The sequence below is a fragment of the Trichechus manatus genome, unplaced genomic scaffold (assembly GCF_000243295.1).
Source record: "Trichechus manatus latirostris isolate Lorelei unplaced genomic scaffold, TriManLat1.0 scaffold00102, whole genome shotgun sequence".
In the NCBI taxonomy this organism is placed as follows: domain Eukaryota; kingdom Metazoa; phylum Chordata; class Mammalia; order Sirenia; family Trichechidae; genus Trichechus; species Trichechus manatus.
The window spans coordinates 5,554,963-5,577,355 of NW_004444038.1; the positions used below are offsets into that span (position 1 = coordinate 5,554,963).

Sequence of the window (22,393 nt, forward strand, 5' to 3'; positions counted from 1 at the left end):
ATGTTTTTTCTCTCTCCAGCATGGCTCGGGTGTTGATTGTCTCTACTTAAAGAATCCATGTGAAACAGGGGAAAGAAAAGAGACACTGGGCCCACTAGACCTGGGTTTGCGTTTCCGCTCCATTATTCTGTGGCTTTGACCCTCGTTTGCTATACTCATGACATTTATAATTGAGAAAAAGATATTTATGAACCTCCAAAGCTTATTCTGAAGGTTAAGTGGTGGAAAAGCAGTAAATGCAGATAGAATTACTTTTAGTTTCTGTTGCTTCAAATATGTGAGTCATATTTCCCCAACAGTAGTTGAAGGTCTTTCAGTGCAGGAACACCACAGTATTTTTGCAAGATTTTGAACTCATAGATCATAGAAATTGAAGACCAGTAAATATTTTGAGGCTTATCTAATCAACATGTCATACTTTCAAATGAGAACATGGGAGGAGGGGTTGTTCAATTGACTTGTTCAAATTAAATTAATGGTAAAATCTCCTTTATTAGCTAAACACTTGTGAATTCTTGTATCTTATAAATATGTTCATATGCCATAAAACAATAATTTCTAAGTCAGAATGAGGTGTTGACTTCGATTTATCACAATGTTCTCAGCATCATTTCAGCAGGTGATAAAGAAGATGTACCCACTAAGGTTTTATTATGGTATTTTCTTGCTCTTCCTATCATATTTGAAAGACTCCAGTGGAAGATGAATGCAGAAAATTGAGATATTTCTCTATCTATAGAAATGATAGTATTAAAAGAAAAAAAACAGTTAGATAAAAGTTTTATGTTAATGTGACACTAACTGTTTTTCACTGATATGTGGGTTGTTTCCATGATGAGTAGCTCTACCTCGATTAAAGAGTTTTTTTTTAAATATGTTTTTTACCATTTAGCTTTATGACTAATACTTTAATTGAACATACAGGTGTATGAAGTTTTATTGCACATTTTAACAGATCTTTTTTGTATATTATGTCCCTTAAGAAAATTAAAGCATCTTTACAAATTATGTATGTATGTAGACTTGTAATTCTATGACAGAATAAAAATGTATAGGCCTTTTATAGATGTGTCTTTCTGTGGATAGATTTTGATGGTATTTATCGGGATTCCTTCTTCATCCCCTCAAACCACATCCATAAATACAAAGTTGTAATTCCAGACACGAAGACCTGATCATTCTTGTTCATGTCACTGTCTTCCATTTTACTTTACAGAATTGTATTACTAAAATGTTAGCCTTGCTGATGAAAGAAATTTGGGGGAAAGAATAGTGTTCTATTACTGATTTGCAGCCTATCTATAACATACTTGGATTTTTTTTCCCCTTCTCTTTGAAGAGGACCTACCTCTGGCTCTTATTAAATGAAGTCTGAAATTCATCCGTTTAGATTTAGCTGTTAGCCATATCATTGAGAGATAGCGATCTTTACAGCACTGATACTGTAGTAGATTCTAGGTGATAGACTGATCAGATCTTGCCTCTTTGACCTTAAACATATTTACTTAATATGTGTACAGGGAAAATATTGGCCTGTTGAGTGTCTGAGTTCCACCTCTGTCAGGAACGCCTTCTGTAGCTTGTCTGCTTACCTTTACCCCCTGGAGCTTTGTGGAAGACACAGCATATCCCAAGAAGACTCTGAAAGTGAACCTTTCAATCAAAAGACTAAGGAGAAGGATTAATCAGTCGGGAAGCTTCCATTTATTTCTGTGTTTCGTTTCTCCAGGCAGAATCCCCAGATGTAATCAAATCAGTCTGGCCAAAGCTAAACTGATAGTATTAAAGGTTATTTGACAAAGACTTTTTGACCCATTGTAAAGGCTTAATTCACATGTGCATTTGTTCAACTCTTGGGCAGACTTTTAGAAAAATAAGAATTAAATCCACCAGGCTGCTTGTGGTCTGCTGTTTATATCAGTTTCACCCATGACATACATTCTCACAGGTGGCATGATAAATGTTTCCTTATCCAGATTTTTGTTAGAACAACAAAATACATGATCTGATTTAGAGCATCTTACTGTTTCTTTCATACAGTTCTACTCTGTCTTAGGGTCACTGAGTTGGAATCGACTAGGTGGCAGTGAGTTTGGTTTTTGTTTGGTTTTATTATCTTCATGGACTGACAGAAAAGTTATAAATAAGAAACTTTAGATTGCCTAGATTATTTATACTTAATTGTTAGTTGATTGGTATTTTTTTCCCCTTAAAATGAACCAAGAGGCATAATCATAAATGTGAAAGGTGTCAATTTCAAAGGTCTGGATCCAGATCTCAAGCTAGCTGGATCTTGTTATCTAGATATCTAGATAAGGACTTCTTCTGAAAGACCATAAAAAATTAAAAAACCCAAACCCATTGCCGTAGAGTTGATTCCAACTCGTAGCAACCCTATAGGACAAAGTAGAACTGCCCCATAGGGTTTCCAGGGAGCAGCTGGTGGATTAGAACTGCCGACCTGTTGGTCAGCAGTCAAGCTCTTAACCACTGGGCCACAGGACTTGGCTGAAAGATCATAGCCATTGAAAACCCTATGATTGTAGTTCCACTCGGAAACGTGGGGTCGCCATGAGTTGTAGCTGACTCAACAGCAAGTGGTTAATACTGTTATGTGTTCCTAATAATCCTTGTCTGTTAATTAGTATTTATCAACTTAATGAACCAAAGGAAACCAGGCAAAGCTATTGGATAGATTCACTTAGTGGAAAAATTTTAAAGAATAGAATCCTCTACTTTTAAATCTTGATGATATATAGAGATCGACTAACAACTACACAAAAAATGGACACCCTTTTCAGTAAACACCAGATAGAAAGCCGAAATCAGGCATGAAAAAAATTGGACTCATTTGTATTTGCTGAAAATGACCATTTATATTTCTAAAATCCAATCTTCACGTACATGCTGATGTGATATATTGAATTCAAGAGTGGATCTTAAAAGTTTTGCGTTTTTATTGCCCGTTAATCCCAACCACTTCTTTTCTAGGGATAATATTTTGCATCATGTTTGTAAATAACATGGCAGAAGAGGGATTGCAAATTGATGTTACTCAGTATGGCATTTTAGCCTTCCCTCCTAGGAGGTTATCAATTATCATATTTCAGTTACTGTATGTGAGATGACTCCCAAATATTCCATCCAACTATTTCTTCTGTGGACTGTAGACCTTCATATTTAACTAATTAGTATTTCCACGTGAGCAGCATCATAATTTCAACATATCCAGAAGCTCACTGAACTAAATTCCCTAGTCCCTTCCCAAATGGTCTCTCTCTTTCTCTCTCAACCCACCTCAAAAAAAGCAAATTAACCAAAAACCAAACCTGTTGCCGTCCAGTGGATTCCAACTCATAGTGACTCTATAGGACAGAGTAGAACTTCCTCATAGAGTTTCCAAAGAACAGCTGGTGGATTCAAACTGCTGACCTTTTGGTTAGCATCTGAGCTCTTAACCACTGCACCACCAGGGCTCCAAAAAAAAAAAAAAAGCAAATAAATAATGAATAAAACTGATTCTCCTTGTTTGTCCCTTTTTTCAGCTCATGGCAAAACCAGAGATCTAATTAATCATCAAATTTGAGCTGTTTTCCTATTTATTTCTCAAATTCAGCTACTCCCTTTTTTATCCCAATAATCTTAGCTCATGCCACACTTCTCACTCTTGGATTACTTCGGAAGTCTCCTAACACCAATTGATGGGCTTGGTACCAATCAATTATTAATGAAGGAGTGAATGAATATTTTTACTTAAAAAAATACTTCTTGTTCATGTTATTTATTGCCATAGAGTTGACTCTGACTTATGGTGACTTTATGTATAACAAAACAAAATGTTGCCCAGTCCTGCATCATCTTAATGATCACTGCTGTGTTTGAGTTCATTTTTTGGCCACTGTGTCAGTCCATCTTCTTGAGGGTCTCCCTCATTTTCATTAGCCCTCTACTTTGCCAAACTTAATGTTCTTTTCTAGAAATTGGCTTTCCTGACGACATAGCCAAAGTAAGTAAGCAACACAAAGGCTTACCATCCTTGCTTCTAAGGAGCATTTTGGTTGTATTTCTTCTAAGACTGATTTGTTTGTTCTTCTGGCAGTCCACAGTACCGTTATTCTTTGCCAACACTGCAGTTTCAAAGGCAGCAGTTCTTCTCTCTTCCTTTTTCACTGTCTAGCTTTCACATGCATGTGAGGCAATTGAAAATACCGTGGCTTAGGTCAAGCACACCTTAGTCATCAAAGTGACATCTTTACTTTTTAAAACTTTAAAGAGGTCTCTTGCAGTAGATTTGCCAGATGCAATACGTCATTTGATTTCTTGACAGCTGCTTCCATTGACATCAGTTGTTGATCCCAGCAGAATCAAATCACTGACAACTTCAATTTTTTTCTCCATTTATCATGATGACTTTTAGCAATCTAGTTCTGAGGATTTTTGTTTTCTTCATGTTCAGGCATAATCCATACTGAAGGCTGCAGTCTTCGACTTTCATCAATAAGTGCTTCAAATTGTCTTCATTTTTAGCAAGCAAGGTTGTCTCACCTGCGTATTGCAGGTTGTTGATGAGTCTTCCTCCAATTCTGATGCTGCCCTCTTCTTCATATAGTCTAGCTTAATAGATTATTTATTCAGCATATACATTGAATAAGTAAGGCGAAAGGATACAACTGTGATGCACACCTTTTCCAATTTTAAACCCCTTGTTCTGTTGGAGAACCCTGGTGGCACAGTGGTTAAGAGCTTGGCTGCTGACCAAAAGATCAGCAGTTCTAATCCACCAGCTGCTCCTTGGAAACCCTATGGGGCAGTTCTACTCTGGCCTATAGTGTTGCTATGTGTTGGAATTGATGGACAGCAATGGCTTTGGTTTTCGGGTTCTGTTGGAAGGACTGCTTCTAGATCCACGTACAGCTGCCTCTATTTCACTTATCTTTTTGCCTGTCTGGTAACACTGTCAAAATTATGTATGATTATTCTGATATGATTTGTTAATAATAGACTTAAACTAGTAGTGATAATGGCTGCTTTCTTTATCAATTGTTCATAAGACATCCTTTTAAACATTTTCATCTCTGAGCCTTCCTCTCCTTAGTAAAAGAGTAAATTTTGCTTTCTCTTTCAAAAATATTATTCCAGATTTTGTTAACATTCTTATTCTTTATGTACCTGATGTTTGAAAATGTAACGCTTGGAGGGTTGTAATCAGAATTCAGTTTTATTTTTGGATCACACTGCCTACTAAAATATCTTTAGCAGAGATAGCCTTTTGCTTGCAAGTGGATAAAACTCAGGAGTTCCAATGATTTTTCTGATCTTTAATTGGCACTCACAGACTCAATTCAGTCATCAAGAATTTCTAGTCCCGCATAATAATCAAAACTACAAACTCAAGTCCTCTCACTTCCAGCTGCAGACTAAGCCCTGTGCCCTAGAGAGTCCTTTTCTTTTTTTCCTTTCTATTCATGTTGAACTTTGTCTTCTCTTTCAGGTTAACACGGATAGGAAGGGGCTTACTTGTCTTGTATGGCCGTAATATGGTTTCAGACAAAAATAGCCTTTAGATGTTTAAAGCTAACTCCCATTTGGGTGCTTCCATGTGTTGTTTAAATACTCTTCCTGTGTGACCTATGGGATGCACGTTCTTCTGGAGAAGGTCATTCAACATCCTCTCCCCAGGAATCCCATTATTTTCACCCTCCCCAGGTGGTCCTGAAGTCCCTGGGTGGTGCAAATGGTTAACAGACTTGGTTGCTACCTGAAAGGTTAGAGTTTTCAATCTGCCCAGGGGCACCTCAGAAGAAAGGCCTGGTGACCTACTTCCCAAAAAGTCAACCATTGGAAACCTTACGGAGCACAATTCTACTCTGATACACATGCGGTCACCATGAGTTGGAATGAACTCAATGGAAACTTGTTTTTCAGGTGGTCTCGGGCAGGATTCAAAATAGCTTTAGGCTATATCCTTCTGTTTTGTGGAACAAGTGAGGAAACTTTCACAAGGTCCTTTGTGGTTTATAAAAAACATAATATGTTTTCTTATCTCCGGTTTTATATGCTCACAAAGTACAGGCTGATCCCAAGGAACCTTTCTTTTACTCCCATTGTCCTTCTCATTTCCACTCTTTGTGCTTTTTAGTGGGAACCAAACACCAGTCCACTGTGTCCCTCTAACTGGTAGGGACAATATGAAACTGTAAGAATGATCCCATGAAGTCTCCTTTCTCTTGGCTTGAAAGGATGGGGGAAGAAACTGTGTAAAAGTTCTTAGGATCAGATTTATAAACTGTATAAAGCAATCCCTTTGCTTGTACTCAAATTAGGTGTGAGATAGATGATAGATAGATAATTACATAGATACATAAATAGATACATAGAGACATAAATACACAGATATACAGTAATAGAAATAAGTCAAATACAGGATATATACATATATAAAAGCCTTGTCAATGATATTTTGAAAATCTAAATAGATGATGTCCACTCATGCCCATTTACCATGACCATATATAGCCAATTCCCATTCCCTTAAAAAAGTTATTTTTATTGATAAGCTAAGCTAATAAAATCATTAAACTTCAGTGTGAACTGACCCTAGTTCAACACTAAATTTTATAAGTATGAAGCTGAAGGGCAGAAAAGCTGTCTATCTCATCTTCCCACAATTAATTCCTGACATAAAGTGCATGTTTCATGTGTGTTTTTTTCAGATTGGTAGGTGGAAACTAGAACAAGAACCTCGTTTTCCGAACCCGTCGTTCCTCCCTTCTTTTGCAGTATCACACTTTTATTCATTTTCCTCAGACTTTTCAGCACTGTGTATGACTAATATAGGGCACCACTATGATCAGGATTGTTGGAAAAATAGAGTTCTGTTGCTGCTAACTTAACGAAAAGTATTTGAAAGTTCTTTCTCGGCAGGTTTGCAAAAAAATGTTAATACATCTAAGAAAAAAACGTTACCCTTGAATAGAGTTATAGTCTAGTTTCATTTTAAACATCTCAACAGCTTTTAGAATATGCCAATATCTGCTGTAATAATTGTTCTAGTAGGGGGTGTGTCCCTATATCTAAATTGTACTGCTGAATGTTTATTTCTGAAAACTCTACTTCTGTATTCCCTTATGGGTTAAGAGCTCAGCTGCTAACCCAAAGGTCGGCAGTTCGAATCCACCAGCCACTCCTCGGAAACCCTATGGGGCAGTTCTACTCAGTCCTACAGGGTCACAATGAGTCGGAATCGACTCAATAGCAACCGGTACTCCCTTATCACCTGTGTTATCATCATATTAAGGGGACAGGGTTAAGGATGCACCGTAAGTCACTAATGCCTAGAGCCTTGGTTCTCAAGCATGAATGTGCAAGTTAAAAATACAGGTGCCTCAAACCTATTTCTATAAACGATGATTAAATAAGTCTGGGGTGATTTGCATTTTCATTTAAGTACCAGAGGATGTTCTAATGCCAGTAATCTACAGACTACATTTTGAGAAACGCTAAAGATATTAGCCACATAGTAGTTCAATTTAGCACACAGCCCACAAACTAGCACTGCCCTCCCACGATGCGGCAGGCCGTCGGAGAGAGGCTAAGACTGCAGAAATAACCTACTAAGTTCAGCTCTGGCCCACCTCTGCTCCTTCTTTAACTAGGTAGAGAACGCCAAGTGCTCTTGCTTTCAATTCAGGGAATTGGAATCCAGTGTTGGTAGAAAGAGCTGTTACAGTGGGTCTTTCTCGCCTTTGGATTTCAGTTTCCTTGGTGATTAGCCAAGCGTGAGCCTGACAGCCTTCAGTTAAGAAGAGAGTGTATGTGGTTTGGCATCTTGTAACTTTTTTTTTTTTTTGTGGATCCAAGCAACTGGGTATCTTGATGAATTGTGATTCACAGCCATGGTGCAAGTCTTATATGCCCTTTTTTTTCATATACAGGTGACATAATTCATCTTTTAATTGCTTTTTTTTTTTTTTTTTGCAGTGCTGGAATGTTACAGCCAGTACTTTCAAATAAGCAGCAGCCTGCCAGTGCTCTGTAGTTTGTATTGCACTCTGCACTGGCATCCACACAGGAGCATTTAGATAAGCATTGCCAAATACTGAAACATAAGCAAAATGCCTGGTTTTCTTTTGAGTCCTTTTATTGAACAGAACCCTTCCAAAGGAAACTTCTGAGTATATGACAATTTCCTTAGACGTTTGTATTGGGCTATATGCATATAAACGTCTCTATTACATGCATGCAGGATGCTGTCGAATCCTATCTTCCAGTCCTTAAGAGAGAAAAAAATTAAGTTTGAGGTTCAGTTATGTAAACAGAGAGGGAAAAAAAGGAAAGCATTTAATCTAGTCTATTTCTACTTCTTGTTAGCACGTCTTCCATCCCCTATGTAATAAACCACCAAGAAATGGAAGCAGATAGGACTGTGAGCAGAGGAACTGCCCTAAGTGACATTGGAGAGCCTTCTACCTAGAACCTACTTCTTGCTCCAGCAGCCCCTGCCCTGTGCTTGCTAGAGGCACATCTGGGGGTATAGACCTTCATCTGCTCTGACAGTATTCCCCACTCACAAAGCTCTAGGTGATTTCTCCTCTCTGGTTTCCCCTTCATGGAAGTTCTCCCTGTCTTTTGAATTGCCGAGGAACCCCGGTGGCCTTGTGCTATCAAATTTTACAGCATCTCTTAGTTTCTTTTCTATTCAAAGTCATTGCCTCCTACTCATCCTGAGGCACATCAAACATTTTAGCCATTTATATTCCAGTAAATCTGGAATTTCCTGAGAGCAGTTGCCTCCAGGATGAGTAGGACATCAACATAATTGTCCTGAGGGGGTACAGTTCAATCCATAACAGATGTCTTTGTATTAATTTGCTATTTAAGCTCTTGTGACAGCAAAGAATAAACATTTAGTAAAGCTTTTAAGGTAAGGATGGACACGGCCAGAAACTGGAATTTGAAAGCCATTCAGGAAGCAAGGATTTTTAGGAAATATCTGGCCTTTTGTCTAGGTTCCTCCCTCTCACAGACCTGCACAGCCTCCTTCTCATAGCTTCTTTCTCTGTCTGCACTAGTTCCGTTTTACTGCCATTGAGTAGATCCCCTCCAGGCTGCCTGGCAGGCGTGGTTATCCTGCTTATTGATCAGAACCATTACCATTCACAGACGTTTGTAGGCCATGAGGCCTAGAGAGGTGTCATTGGTCAGTGCATCCCTGGTTCATCCTGGCCCACCCCAGAGCAAAGGACAGCCTGACACTCATTTCCTGACCATGGTGCTGTGTACCAAGATGTTTCTACAAGAAGCAGCTCTTGAAAATAATAACTTTATGATGGATGTATGGCCAGCCAATATGGCTTCTCAGCACTACATTGCAAGTTCACCCTTAGCTAGGATGTAGGGGCCAGTAAAACCATTTCTCCTTTCAAAGATCAAGTCTGAAAGCACTTACTGGAATATCAGTAAGACCCAACAATAAAGTCATGTTAAGAAACAAGGGTGAGGAAAATTTCCCTTTGGATAATCTGGAACTAAGTGCTTTATTGAATTTCTTGATTTTAAAGACTTCAGATAAACTAATTCTGTAGGTGATCCAACAGAACTCTTTTAATAAAGAAACAATTGAATTTCTCTCACCGAAATCACACTTCAGTTCCAAGGTGTCACGGAGTCTTTTCTACTGAGTTTGCAAAGAGGTTTAGAGTCCTTAAGAATAAAAGGGACTACATGAATTTGAGTCATCATTATTTGCACTGAAACTCATGAATCAGAGCAGGGCTCCACAAATTAAAACCGAGAAGGCGTCTCTTGTTTAATGTGCAAAATGAGAGCATGCTGATGAGAAGCTTTGAACCTGCATGTATTGTGAACTCTAAAACCTGGAGACGCTTCTTTTATGATTAATTTAAAACTTCAGCTGAGTCAAGGTACTCTTTAAAGGAAATGATTGTCATGGTCATGTTTAATCATTAGTAATTATGCTATTTCCTTTTATTACAGGTCATGTATGAAATTGTTGGAGCAATTGAAAAAAATAAAGACTCCCTTTCACAGAATCTTCTATGTGTAATGAAAAGTAAGTTTTTCTTTTTCTCTGTACTGGTAAAAATGCCACACATTCCTCATTTCTCTATCTGAACATTGTCCTATAAAATATGCTGCCAGCTAAAAGATAATGGAAATATTTTTCGCACCCTAATGTGAATAATAACGAATGGATCTTGCCACACTATACATTGGTTACGATTTAAAGTGGAGCCCTGTAGAAACCATAATTTAACTAAGCTTTTAGCAGACAGAAATGTAAAACACCTTTACCAGTTTAGTGGTTTGAATATAAAAAAGCTTTTCTGTGAAGACTAATGAAGATGAATAAGATTTCCAAAGTTATTTAGGCTTTAGCTGGGCGAATTTCATTACTTCAGATGACTCTGGCACACAACTAAGAGTGGTATTTAATTCTTATGTATCTTTCTGTATACAGTACTAAGGCTCACTCAGGAGAAGGAGAATATAAATTTATTCTATTTTTTGTTTTTATACATTTATATGTAAATTTATATTCTACTTAGTGAATCTTAGTATATTATATTCATATATATATATTAGTATATTCATATATATACATACACATATAAGTACATACATATAGTATAATTCTGTTTATATATATTATATATAATAGATATGTATTTATATATAAGTGTGTCCTGGTGAGGCAGTGGGTAAAGCACTTCTTGCTAACTAAAAGCTCAGTGGTTCGAACCCACCCGCCACTCCACAAGAGAAAGATGTAGCGTTCTGCTTCCATAAAGATTTACAGCCTTGGAAACCCTATGGGACAGTCTACTCTGTCTTATAGAGTCGCTATGAGTCACAATCGACTTGAAAGCAGTGGGTTTGGTTTTGATATTTATATGTCTATGTGTGTGTGTGTATTTATATATATATAAAAATATATATATATGTAATTCTGTCTCCTCTAGTGATTACTCATTAATAGCAATTCTACAATGATTCACATTTTTCTAATAACCTTTTCAGACGTATCCTCTTTTGTGCTTTAAGTTGCTCCAAGTGAGATAGAGTCATTTATCTTTTCTGGTCCAAGGAGCATATGATAGCCTTTCATGAAATAGTTGGATGCCTTTTAGCTGGAAATAAGACATCCATATCAGACTTCTGCTTTGGGGAACACATTTGCGTTAAATCACAGCAGCACAGTTACAATATATTGTCATTCGTGGGAAATCACGGGGCTAGCCTCCCAGAATGTATGGTTATTGTGAATTCTCTTACTTAAACTAATGATAAAACATGAAGTTAGGATAATATTGTGTAGCAATGAAGAATTGAAAAAATTGATACTATGGATTATCATTGGAGATCTCTTCCCTCTAATTTTCAAGTATTCGCACTTTGATTTATAATGCATTTCTCCCTAAGCCATAGTCTTTTTCTTTTTATCCAATCTATACTTCTTGATTTCAAGATTAAAAAATTTAGAAGACCATCTTAACAACAGAAAAACGCCACTTACATTTTTACAATTAACATTAACTCTCTTTTATAATCATTCCACTTTTAAAGTTAATTTGCCATTTTTACCACTTTTAAGTTGGCAATTCGGTGACATTAATTCTACTCACTAAGCCATACTATTTTATGTAGATCTAATATCTACCATGTTTTAGAAATTGAAGCAATGCTTTTTTCTTCATCTTCGTGTTTCAAGGTGATAGAATATCAATAGGATGCGAATGTGACGGCTGGTGATATCGCAGCTCTGCTTGTCTTCACACAGCTCTGTATTGCTTTCCTGGGGATTTTTATTGTCACAAAAGACCACAGATTGGGTGGCTTGTAAGAACAGAAGTGCATTGTCTCATAGTCCTGAAGGCTGGGAGTCTGAGCTAGGGTGTCAGCCGTGTTGTTTCCTTCTGAGGCTCTGAGGGAGGATCTGTTCCATACCATTCTCCTAGCTTCTAGTAGGCCAGTTGTTCTTTTGGCTTGCAGCTGCAGAATCACGTGGCATCCTTCCTCTGTCTCCTTGTCTCTGTGTACCCCTTCCTCTTTCATGAGGACATCGGTCAGACAGTATTAGGACACACTCTATTCCAGTATGACCTCATGTTAACCTAACTGATAACATCTTTAAAGACCCTATTTTCAAACAAGGTCACGTTCACAGGTCCCAACGGTTAGCAGTTCGACATATCCTTTTGAGGAACACAATTTAACCACAAAAGCCCTGTGTTATTTTGTTTCTTCCTCATTCTTTATTTTTTATTATTTTTTAAATTGTACTTCAGATGAAGGTTTACAGAACAAACTAGCTTCTCATTAAGCAGTTAATACACATATTGTTTTATGACATTGGTTAACAACCCCACGACATGTCAACCTTCTCCCTTCACGATCTTGGGTTCCCTATTACTAGCTTTCCTGTCCCCTCCTGCCTTCTAGTCCTTGCCCCTGGACTGGTGTATCCCTTTAGTCTCGTTTGGTTTTATGGGCCTGACTAATCTTTGGCTGAAGGGCGAACCTCGGGAGTGGCTTCATTACTGAACTAAAAGGGTGTCCGGGGGCCATACTCTCAGGGTTTCTCCAGTCTCTATCAGGCCAGTAAGTCTGGACTTTTTTTTGTGAGTTAGAATTTTGTTCTACATCCTTCTCCAGTTCTGTCTAGGACCCTCTATCGTGATCCCTGTCAGAGCAGTCAGTGGTGGTAGCCAGACACCATCTAATTGTACTGGACTCAGTCTGGTGGAGGCTGTGGTAGCTGTGGTCCATTAGTCCTTTGGACTAATCTTTCCCTTGTAGCTTTAGTTTTCTTCATTCTCCCTTGCTCCCGAAGGTATGAGAACAGTAGAGTATCTTAGATGGCCACTTCATAGGCTTTTAAGACCCCAGATGCTACTCACCAAAGTAGAATGTAGAACATTTTCTTTATAAAGTATGTTATGTCAATTGAGCTAGATGTTCCTTGAGACCATGGTCCCCACAGCCCTCAGCCCAGCAATACGGTCCCTCAGGGCGTTTGGATGTGTCTATGGAGCCTCCATGACCTTGCTTAAAGCCCTGTATTTTAAAGTCATTCTTTTGTGAGCGCTTGCTAATAAGTTACAAGGAAAACAACAATTACAAAAAAAAAAAAAAAGAAAATGAATTGTTTTATTCTAAATATTTTAGGATATAGGTACATCCGAGCAAGAGGAAAGAATTTAAATTGTGCCCGTATATATTTGTATTCTTTTAGAGGAAGTAGCAAACTTTTTTTGTAAAGGGCCTGTGAATAAATATTTTAGGCTTTGCCAGCCATAGGTCTCTCTTGCAACTCCTTCACTGTTGTAGCGTGAAAGCAACTTTGCCAGTTACCATTTGCCATCAAGTCATCGGACTCGCGGCGATGACCCATGTGGTGTCAGAGTAGAACTGCACACCATAGGCTGATTTCTTTTGAAATAGATCACCAGGCCTTTCTTCTGATGTGTCTCTGGGTCCTCCAACCTTTCAGTTAGCAGCCAAACAGATTAACCATTTGCACTACTCAGGGTCTCCAAAAGCAAACACAGACAATACAAATGAGTGTGACAGAGTTCCAATAAAACTTTATTTACAAAACCAGACGGTGGGCCAGATTTGGCCCATGGGCTGCAGTTTGCTCACCCGGGTTCTACGATATAAGCAGAAGATGAATGATTGTGATATCATTTTTATGAAACTGTGAAATGTTTTGCCACAGTAAATAGTTATTATAGCAAGGATAATTTATTATTAATAATAGTTTATATTTCCAGGTAATGTGATAATAAGTACTTTGCTTAAAAAACTCATTGCCGTCTAGCCAATTCCAACTCATAACAACCCTATAGGACAGAGTAGAACTGCCCCCTAGGGTTTCCAAGGAGCGGCTGGTGGATTTGAACTGTCGACCTTTTGGTTAGCAGCCGAGCTCTCAATCACTGAGCCACCAGGGCTCTGTGCTTTGCTTATAGTACCTAACTCAGTCTTCATGTCGTCAAGAAGCACCCAGCTGTGGACGGTGCCCGGGTCTGTTCTAGGACATGTCCCATCACAGCTGTGTTCCTGGGTCTCCTAACCAAGTAACATCAGGCAGCTTGGAGACATAGCTCCCAGGAAAATGCAGCCGTTGCTCTCGTTCATGCCCGAGAGAAGAAGGTCCACACGACTCAGAAAGAAGAAAAAACTGAGTAAACTCTGGACGATTAATTCTAATCTTGAGAGTATAAAAATTTTAAATTTACTGTGAATCATACCGTTAATAATTATCCAGTCCTTTGTTCCTGTGCCTCTCTGCATACCTGCTTATAAATTGGGGGCACCCAAGTTGGATTTTTCTACTTTACAGGCAGAAAACGCCTTATACGATGTTTATAGAACCCATGAGGAGTAGTTTCCATTTCAATGTATATAGAGAGTGCCCTGAAGAAAACGGCCTACGTTGAGGGACTTCTTGTAATAGGAAGGAAAGGACAGGTCCCGTCTTTTGCCCCAGGGTATCTGTCTTTCTCTGGTTCTGAGAAGCAGAAAAAAAAAGGCAGAATTTCTTTTTTTATAGCATGAAGACACCTGTTCTGTCCTGTCATGCCTTCACCTGTGGCTTGGACTCCTATTAATCTTCATGCACCCTGCCCATATGACTCAGAAGAAAGACAGAAGTGGGTTATTCCCATGTTTTGGTCCATATTTATGTCCAGAGTTCGTAGATTTATTTAGGATGAATTTTTGTTTTTTCAATTTTAGGAATAGTGTGTTCTGTTATTTAATTGGGGTCCATCTATACATAGAATTACTACAAATATAAATGAGAAAATTTTGATTTTTGTTTATTTAAATAGGCAATGTTATTGTACATTTATTGCTTAACTGTTTCTTTTGAAATAATTTCACACTTCAAGAAAAGTTGCAATGTTAGTACAAAGAACTGTCATATGCTCTTTTCCCGGATTCATGTTTTTCAACACCTTTCTTTTATTCTTTTTATCTTTCTCTCTCCCTTCGTCTTTCTTCCTCTCTCCCTCCTTCCTTCCCTCTGTTTGTGTACATTTACTTTCTGAACAATTTGAGAATAAATTGAATACCTCTTTACACCCAAATACTTCCGTCTATGTACTAAGATCAAGGACATTATCTTACGGAACTTCAGTAAATTATCAGAATTTTTAACATTAATCTTCATATCTAATCCAGAGTCCAAGGAGTCCTGGGGGCACAGTGGTTAAAGCGCTGGACTGCTAACCGAAGGGTTGGCAACTGGAAACCACCCGTGGCTCCATGGGAGAATGATGTGGCAGTCTGCTTCTGTAGAGATTTACAGCCTTGGAAACCCCATGGGGTCACTATGAGTCGGAATCGACTTGATGGCAGTGGGTTTGGTTTTGATTTTTAATGCAGAGTCCACTAGTATATAATCCAGGGTCCGTATCAAATTTTACAAAAAACAAACAAACCTGTTGCCAACCCTGAGCCTATGAATTTTACCAAATGTTACTTTTATGTTAATTTCTCCCCATTTCAGGATTATCCACTCCATTTAGTTGTCATTTCTCTTGAATTTTCTGTCATCTGGGACAGTTCTTCAGTTTTCTTTGTTCTTATGACACTGATATTTTTTAAAATGACAGGTTGGTTGTCTGTAGGGTGTGCCCCCCTCAGGTTGGGTTTGTCTGATATTTCCTCATCGTTAGAATCGGGTTTTCCATTTTGGCAGGAATATCAGCGAGGTGTGTGGTGGTGTTCCCAGGGCATTATATGACAGGCATGTGCTGACCGTTTGAGACATCGTTTATTCAGATGGAGTTCAGGGAACCAGGTTTCTCTAAAGTTGCTGTTTTCCCTTTGTAATTAACAAGTAATTTATGAGGGAAGGCTTTGAGACTGCATGAATATTTTGTTCCTCATCAAACTTGTACCCACTAGTTTTGCATACATTACTGATTTTGCCTAAATCAGTTATATCTCTCATGGCTGCAAAATTGTGATTTTCTTAACCCCGTCATTTTATCTACAGTGGCATATCAGAGTTCTCTCTTCTCCTTTATTAATTAATTAATTTTTTATCAGATTGGACTCATGTATTCTTATTTTAGTTAATGAATTATAATCCATTACTATCATTCTTTTGATGCTAAAACTATCCACGATTTGGCCAGTAGTAACCCCGTCAAGCTAGTTCCTATGTTCTTTTGACATGTTCTCATGATTTTTGGAGCCTTAGTGGCGCAGTGGTTAAGAGCTCAGCTGCTAAGCAAAAGGTCATCAGTTAGAATCCATCAGCCACTCCTAGGAAACCCTATGAGGCAGTTCCACTCTGTCCTACAGGATCGCTATGAGTCGGAATCGACTCCACAGCAACGAGTTTTCCTTATGTGCTAGCCTTAAAAAATATTCTATGATCATCTACCCTGCTTCAAATCTAGAACTGTCTATTTGTTCAAGAATCCCAGATTTATTCTAGTGGAGAATGACATTAAGAAATACTGTTAAGATCTGGCAGCTATGGAAGCTCATTGCTAGTGGGATTTCATCGCTTCTAGACTCTTCCTGAACTAGAAAGTTATAGATAATAAATACATATATATTAAAACCAAAAAACCAAACCAAGCCCACTGCCGTCTCATCAGTTCCAACTCATCACGACCCTATAGGGTTTCCAAGGCTGTAAATCTCTACGGAAGCAGACTGCCACATCTTTCTCCTGTGGAGCTGTTGGTAGTTTTGAACCACCGACCTTTCGGTTAGCAGTCGATGGCTTTAACCTCTGTGCCACAGGGCTCCTTTAATTTATGCCGATTTCTCTAATTTCAGTTCAACACGACAGGGTTCTTTTTAGCCTTCTCACATTTCAAAATTGTATCTGCCTCTGAGGGTTCTTTGTAGTTTCCTATTTATTTTTTACAGTAGTGATTTTTTTTACTGTAGGCATTACAAATAGTATACTATGTCTGCCCTGTTTTGCACCTGGGCAGGCAAAATAAATCTGAATGTGAAAAAGGTAAGAGCTAAACTGTTCTGCCCGTCAACATTGATAACTGTCCGACGGGCTAAGCATGATCCTAGGTGATTTGCGTACTTTATTTTACATTTTAATCTTGCCATAATCCTCAAGGTAGGTTCTGTAATCCTCATTTTACAGAAGAGGAAACCAAAGCTTAAACACTGTCTACATCCAGATATCAGTAACACAGGAAATGTTCATTCCAGGTCTTTAACTACCATGTGTATTGCTTTCAAAGGAGCCCTGGTGGTGCAGTGGTTGAGAGCTCAGCAGCTAACCGAAAGATCAGTGGGATGGTTGGAACCCACCAGAAGCTCAGTGAGAGAAAAGTCCGGGCGATCTGCTCCCTTAAAGATTACAACCTGGGAAAACCCTGTGGGGCAGTTCTACTCTGTCATGTAGGGTCCTTATGAGTGGGAGTGGACTTGATGGCACACAACAAAGTTGCTTTGATTATTCTATCCATACTTGTGAACAGAAACCCACTCACCCATGTGCCAGTGCTCCCTGTGGGGTCAAGAATAGACCCCAGAATTATTAGAATTTGAATAACCTAATTTCTAAAATATGTCAGCTTGCTTTTTACCTTTGCAGCTTAACTGGATCAGAAAACACCTACTTCCTTTTTCTTTTCTTTAACCTTAACAATCCAATGAGTTAGGGTCTCCCAAGGATATTTACATACTACTCGGAGGCAGGGTAGATCCTGGGGAACTATTTTCCTGGGGACTTATTTTTGGGAATGGGGAGTTGCTGACAGAAACCACATGTCTTCACGAGTTGATCAAATGCAGGAAGCCCTTTAGGTATGAGGAGGTAAGATTCAGTTCACGTAACTAGAATCGAAGTAAATGCCATACAGCTAGAGAGTGAAGGGCTGAGCACTCAGGAGGAGGGTGGGGAAACACGCCATCAGGACTCTAACGAAGGGCAGTGAAGGTCAGAATTAATCAAATAGTGGAGCAAGTAGCATAGTCGTTGTCGTTAGGTACCATCAAGTCATTTCCAACTCATGGCAACACTGTGCACAACAGAACGACATACTGCCCGGTCCTGCGCCATCCTCACAATCCGATCGTTGTTATGGTTGAGCCCATTGTGGCAGCCACCGTGTCAGTCCATCTCATTGAGGGTCTTCCTCTTTTTTGCTGACCGAGTAACATAGGATGTAGGGAAAAATAAACTCCTCGTTCTGCTGTTGCTACGCCAATGATGTCTTCCACTCACAATGTTTTAGTGCTTAAAGTGTCTGGATGAGGAATAAGTTTAATGCTCTTGTAAATAATCATTTTAATGCCACTTACAATATTCCTTTATTTATTTCCTAGCTAGTGAAAATGTTGTGATCAGTCACTTGTTCCAGTCGAAGCTGTCACAAACGGGATCACTCGTATCTTCCTCTCCTTCCTTTAAATTTCGAGGACACAAATCTGCCCTGCTCAGTAAGAAAATGACAGCTTCTTCAATTACTGGAGAAAACAAGAATTATCTAGAGCTTAGTAGTAAGGTAGGCGTTTTTGTGATTCTTGTTCCGTTGTTTTTTAAATTGGTTTAGTACGTTTGCTTCCTCTTAAAAAAAGAAACAAATACCATTTTGAATATTGAATGAAAGAAGTTGATATTCTTATTGAAAGTATCAAAATAAAGAATGCTTCCCTGCAGTGCAGCTATTAGAGAAGAGAGCTGTATAGGACTGTACGGTGTAGTGAAAGTTCCACAGCAGATACAGTAGGAGTCATTGGTTGTGCGGCATCCTGTTTATGTTTCATCTGTATGACTCTCTTTTGGATGAATGGGAAGTAACTTCGGGGACAGTAAGCTTGGAGGGAATAAACTTAGCTTTCTTATTCTGCTGACATTAATCACTTCAGAAGTTTAGATCTCTAAACAATACGGTGTAGTTTTTTTTTTTTTTAATACTGATGCATAGTCATTAAGAGCTTGGCTGCTAACCAAAAGGTTGACTGTTCAAGTCCACCCGCCAGTCCTTAGAAACCCAGTACCAAACCAAGAACAAAACCCACTGCTGTCAGGTCAAATTCGACTCATAGCAACCCTGTAGGACAGAGTAGAACTGCCCCATAGAGTTTCTAGGGAGTGGCTGGTGGATTTGAACTGCCGACCTTTTGATTAGCAGTGATAGCTCTTAATCACTATGCCACCAGGGTTTCCTGGAAACCCTGTGGGGCAGTTCTACTCTGTCCCATAGGGTCACTATGAGTCAGAATCAACTCTACAGCAACAGCTTTTTTTTTACAGACGTGGTGTGTTTTTAGATATTAGAATGTGTTTTACTGTGTATTTAGTAGATTTTTAATATATTTTTGTAATATACTAACTTTTAATGTGTGTTCATCCCATACACATTTGATTGTACATACAACCTAATGGTTCTGGCTATTTGTTAAATAGAACTAAATACTCAGTAAAGAGTTGATTCAAACTGACCGTGAATATGTATGAAGTGCCTTAGGTTTCTTAAGAATTCATTGCCTGATTGTATCTCAGCTGGCTTTGCTCGCCTCTGCTGAAATTATAAAAGATGAGAAATATAATTGGGATGGTGTCCAGGACAATCAGTTTTAGAAATTCAGTTGCTGTACCTTGCTGGAATGCATTTTAGCTCCCCAATTAAAATAAAAGCATAATTTAAATCAGCTCCATTTTGAGAAGTCGGGGAAATTTATATCACATAGAAGCAATGTGTGTTTGTGTGTGTGTGTGTGTGTGTGTGTGTGATCAGCAGAGTCAAGAATTAGGGATCCTTTGATGTAGTTGTGCCGGAACACGATAATCCTGGGAATTCAATTTCACTGCATAGAAAATGGCATCTTTTACATGAAAAGACAAAGGATTGCCTTTTGTAAGAAAGATCTTTATTCCTGGGGGTTTCTCTGGACCTCCTGGCCCTTCCTTTCGCAGTCTTTCTGGCAATGGAGAACAAGAACACCACCACACGCGTCTAAACCATCATTTTAACCCTTAATTATTAAACACAATGAGACCTACATGCCCGTTAGTCTTCTCCCTAAAGGACTGCAAGCGGGAGATAATTCACAGCAGTCACTCCGCCCAGAAAGGGAAATTGAGTGTTCACTTTCAAGTGATGGGGATTTATTTATTATGATTATTTCTTAAGTGTTTCATTCCTTACATCCCTTATTTCTTCCCTCATTTCTCAGCATTCGCCCTTGTGGCCCAGAAAGGATTAGATTTAACTCACTCTAACTGAGCATCACAGTTTGCATTTTATTGATAGAAAACAGGTTGATCTTGCACCAGTCCCTTCATTTTACGTTCCCTTATCAGTTACAGTTAATCATTTCGGCTTGGCAGTTAATCTTAATGGAAGGAAATGAGCTATTGTCATACTAGCAATGGCATCAAATTGACAAGAACTCTTCATCGGATTTTTTTTTCTTATAACAAGACCTTTTTATTTTAAGATAAATGATTTGGGATCAATTAATATGTTGGTCCAAGTCTGTGTGATTTTGTGAAATGCAGTACTACATCAGTGGCCAGGGTTCATTATAACCATTGATGGAATTCAATTAATTACCTCCTGCCCTTTATTTCTTCCCCAGTGCTCTTGCTTCCACTGACTTATCTCCATTATTATTTGGTCTTTGCCATAAATGGAATTTTTTTTTTCTTTTAAGCACTGTATATAATTACTTATCAAAGAAAACACAATCTGTTCTCAGTTTTTACAGACAAGACATTTACTAACTCTTTTAGTAGTTTAAGAAAAAGAAAATAAGGGGAAAGAAAAACACTTATAAGAAAGCATCAAATCATATATCCACAAAATTAGTGATGGTAGTTAAGCTTAAGGCAAACAGTGGTTGTTATAGCTTCAAATCTTTGTAACATAAAATAGTCTCATTTTGCTCCAGAGTCAGCTGCATTTCATGATACATGTGGACAACTAGTAATATAGCCAGCATGCTATAGTAAGCTTATTGTACTACAAAGCAAATGAGAATCTGTGTCTGTTTATTATCAAATTGAAATGAGTGCAGGATGCTGGTAGATCTGATTTATACAACAGCCTTGAACTTGAAAGGATGGCAGTAATAGCTTTTATACATGTAGTTGACCATTTCCTCAAATTATGGTACCATCACAGAAACTCATCTGGTGCTGATTTGTAAAATCTGTACTGTTAGTCCATATTTGCCTGTTAGTGACTTCATATGGATGGGAGAGTTAAAAAACTGGAATTTAATAAAATAAACTTGCTCACTTTTTCTTTCTTTTTGTTTCCACTGCAGTTATTAAAAAAGAAAGGAACATCTACATTTCTTCAAAAACTGGAAGGGGGAGGTCCAGTCTCCGTAGCCTCACAACTCAGGGTTCGTGACGTTTTTGGATTTCACAGACTTGGACTGTGATCACACAAATTGTGAAAGGTTTACACAGAATCATAATTCCCAATTTTTAACTCACTTAAGTACCTTTTAGAAGAAAATAAATAACACACGTACGCATAGTAAGTGTGTACATAATAGTCGTAGGAAGTCCTCTAGTCTCAACTGGTCCAGTAAGTGTGGACTTTTTAAGAATTTGAGTTGTGTTCCTCATTTTTCTCCCATTCTATCAGTACTAAAGAGTAGTGTGTTGAAGATAAAGATTTTTTATTGAAACAGTGATTTGTATTTGCAGTCAGCGTCTCCTTTGGAGACTTACATGGGTTTTATTTCTCTCCCTAGAAATCTCTAGCGGATATTATTGGAAAACTTCAGAAGTGCACTCCACACTTCATTCATTGCATCAAGCCCAATAACTCAAAGCTTCCAGATACTTTTGATAATTTTTATGTGTCCGCTCAGCTACAATATATTGGCGTCCTAGAGATGGTGAAGGTCATTCGGTACGGATACCCTGTCCGCCTTTCCTTCCCGGATTTCTTGTCAAGGTAAATCCTTCTGCTCTTGAAAACATTGTTGTATACACTGTTCAGCGTAGTATACTGGTGTTATTTTAGCAAAAACCTTCAGTTTTCTTTTGGGAGGTTGTTGCGATTGTTTATATTATTCTGCCATCTCAAGTAAGTAAAAGACTGAGAAAGAATGAAATGTGCTAACAAAGCTTACAGAAAAAGTTACTAAACTTAAAGAATGAGATGCACTAAAAAGCTCATATAAAAAGTTGCTCAACTTTACTGGAGATGATTCCTTGGAAACCACTTTCATGCTTCCCTAAACTTGTGGATTTCCTTGGATTGAAAGGTTTTAAACACTATCGTATTTACTTAAAATTTATTATCTAAAGGAAGGATTTATACATGTGATTATTTTCTCCTTTGTATCTATGAACAAATTATTATTTAGATCAGGGGTCAGCAAACTACACTCAGCTAAACCAACCCAC

General features: G+C 38.3%; 1 protein-coding gene across 1 annotated transcript in view; it reads left to right on the top strand.

The window, feature by feature from the left end:
• Nucleotides 1–22,393, top strand: part of MYO16 (myosin XVI) — a 637,778-nt gene that overhangs the window by 416,698 nt on the left and 198,687 nt on the right. The window contains exons 24-27 of the mRNA XM_004382940.2: nucleotides 9,997–10,072; nucleotides 18,346–18,524; nucleotides 21,295–21,375; nucleotides 21,733–21,938. Coding sequence (XP_004382997.2) covers nucleotides 9,997–10,072; nucleotides 18,346–18,524; nucleotides 21,295–21,375; nucleotides 21,733–21,938 — 542 coding nt within the window. The remainder of the gene's footprint in view (nucleotides 1–9,996; nucleotides 10,073–18,345; nucleotides 18,525–21,294; nucleotides 21,376–21,732; nucleotides 21,939–22,393) is intronic.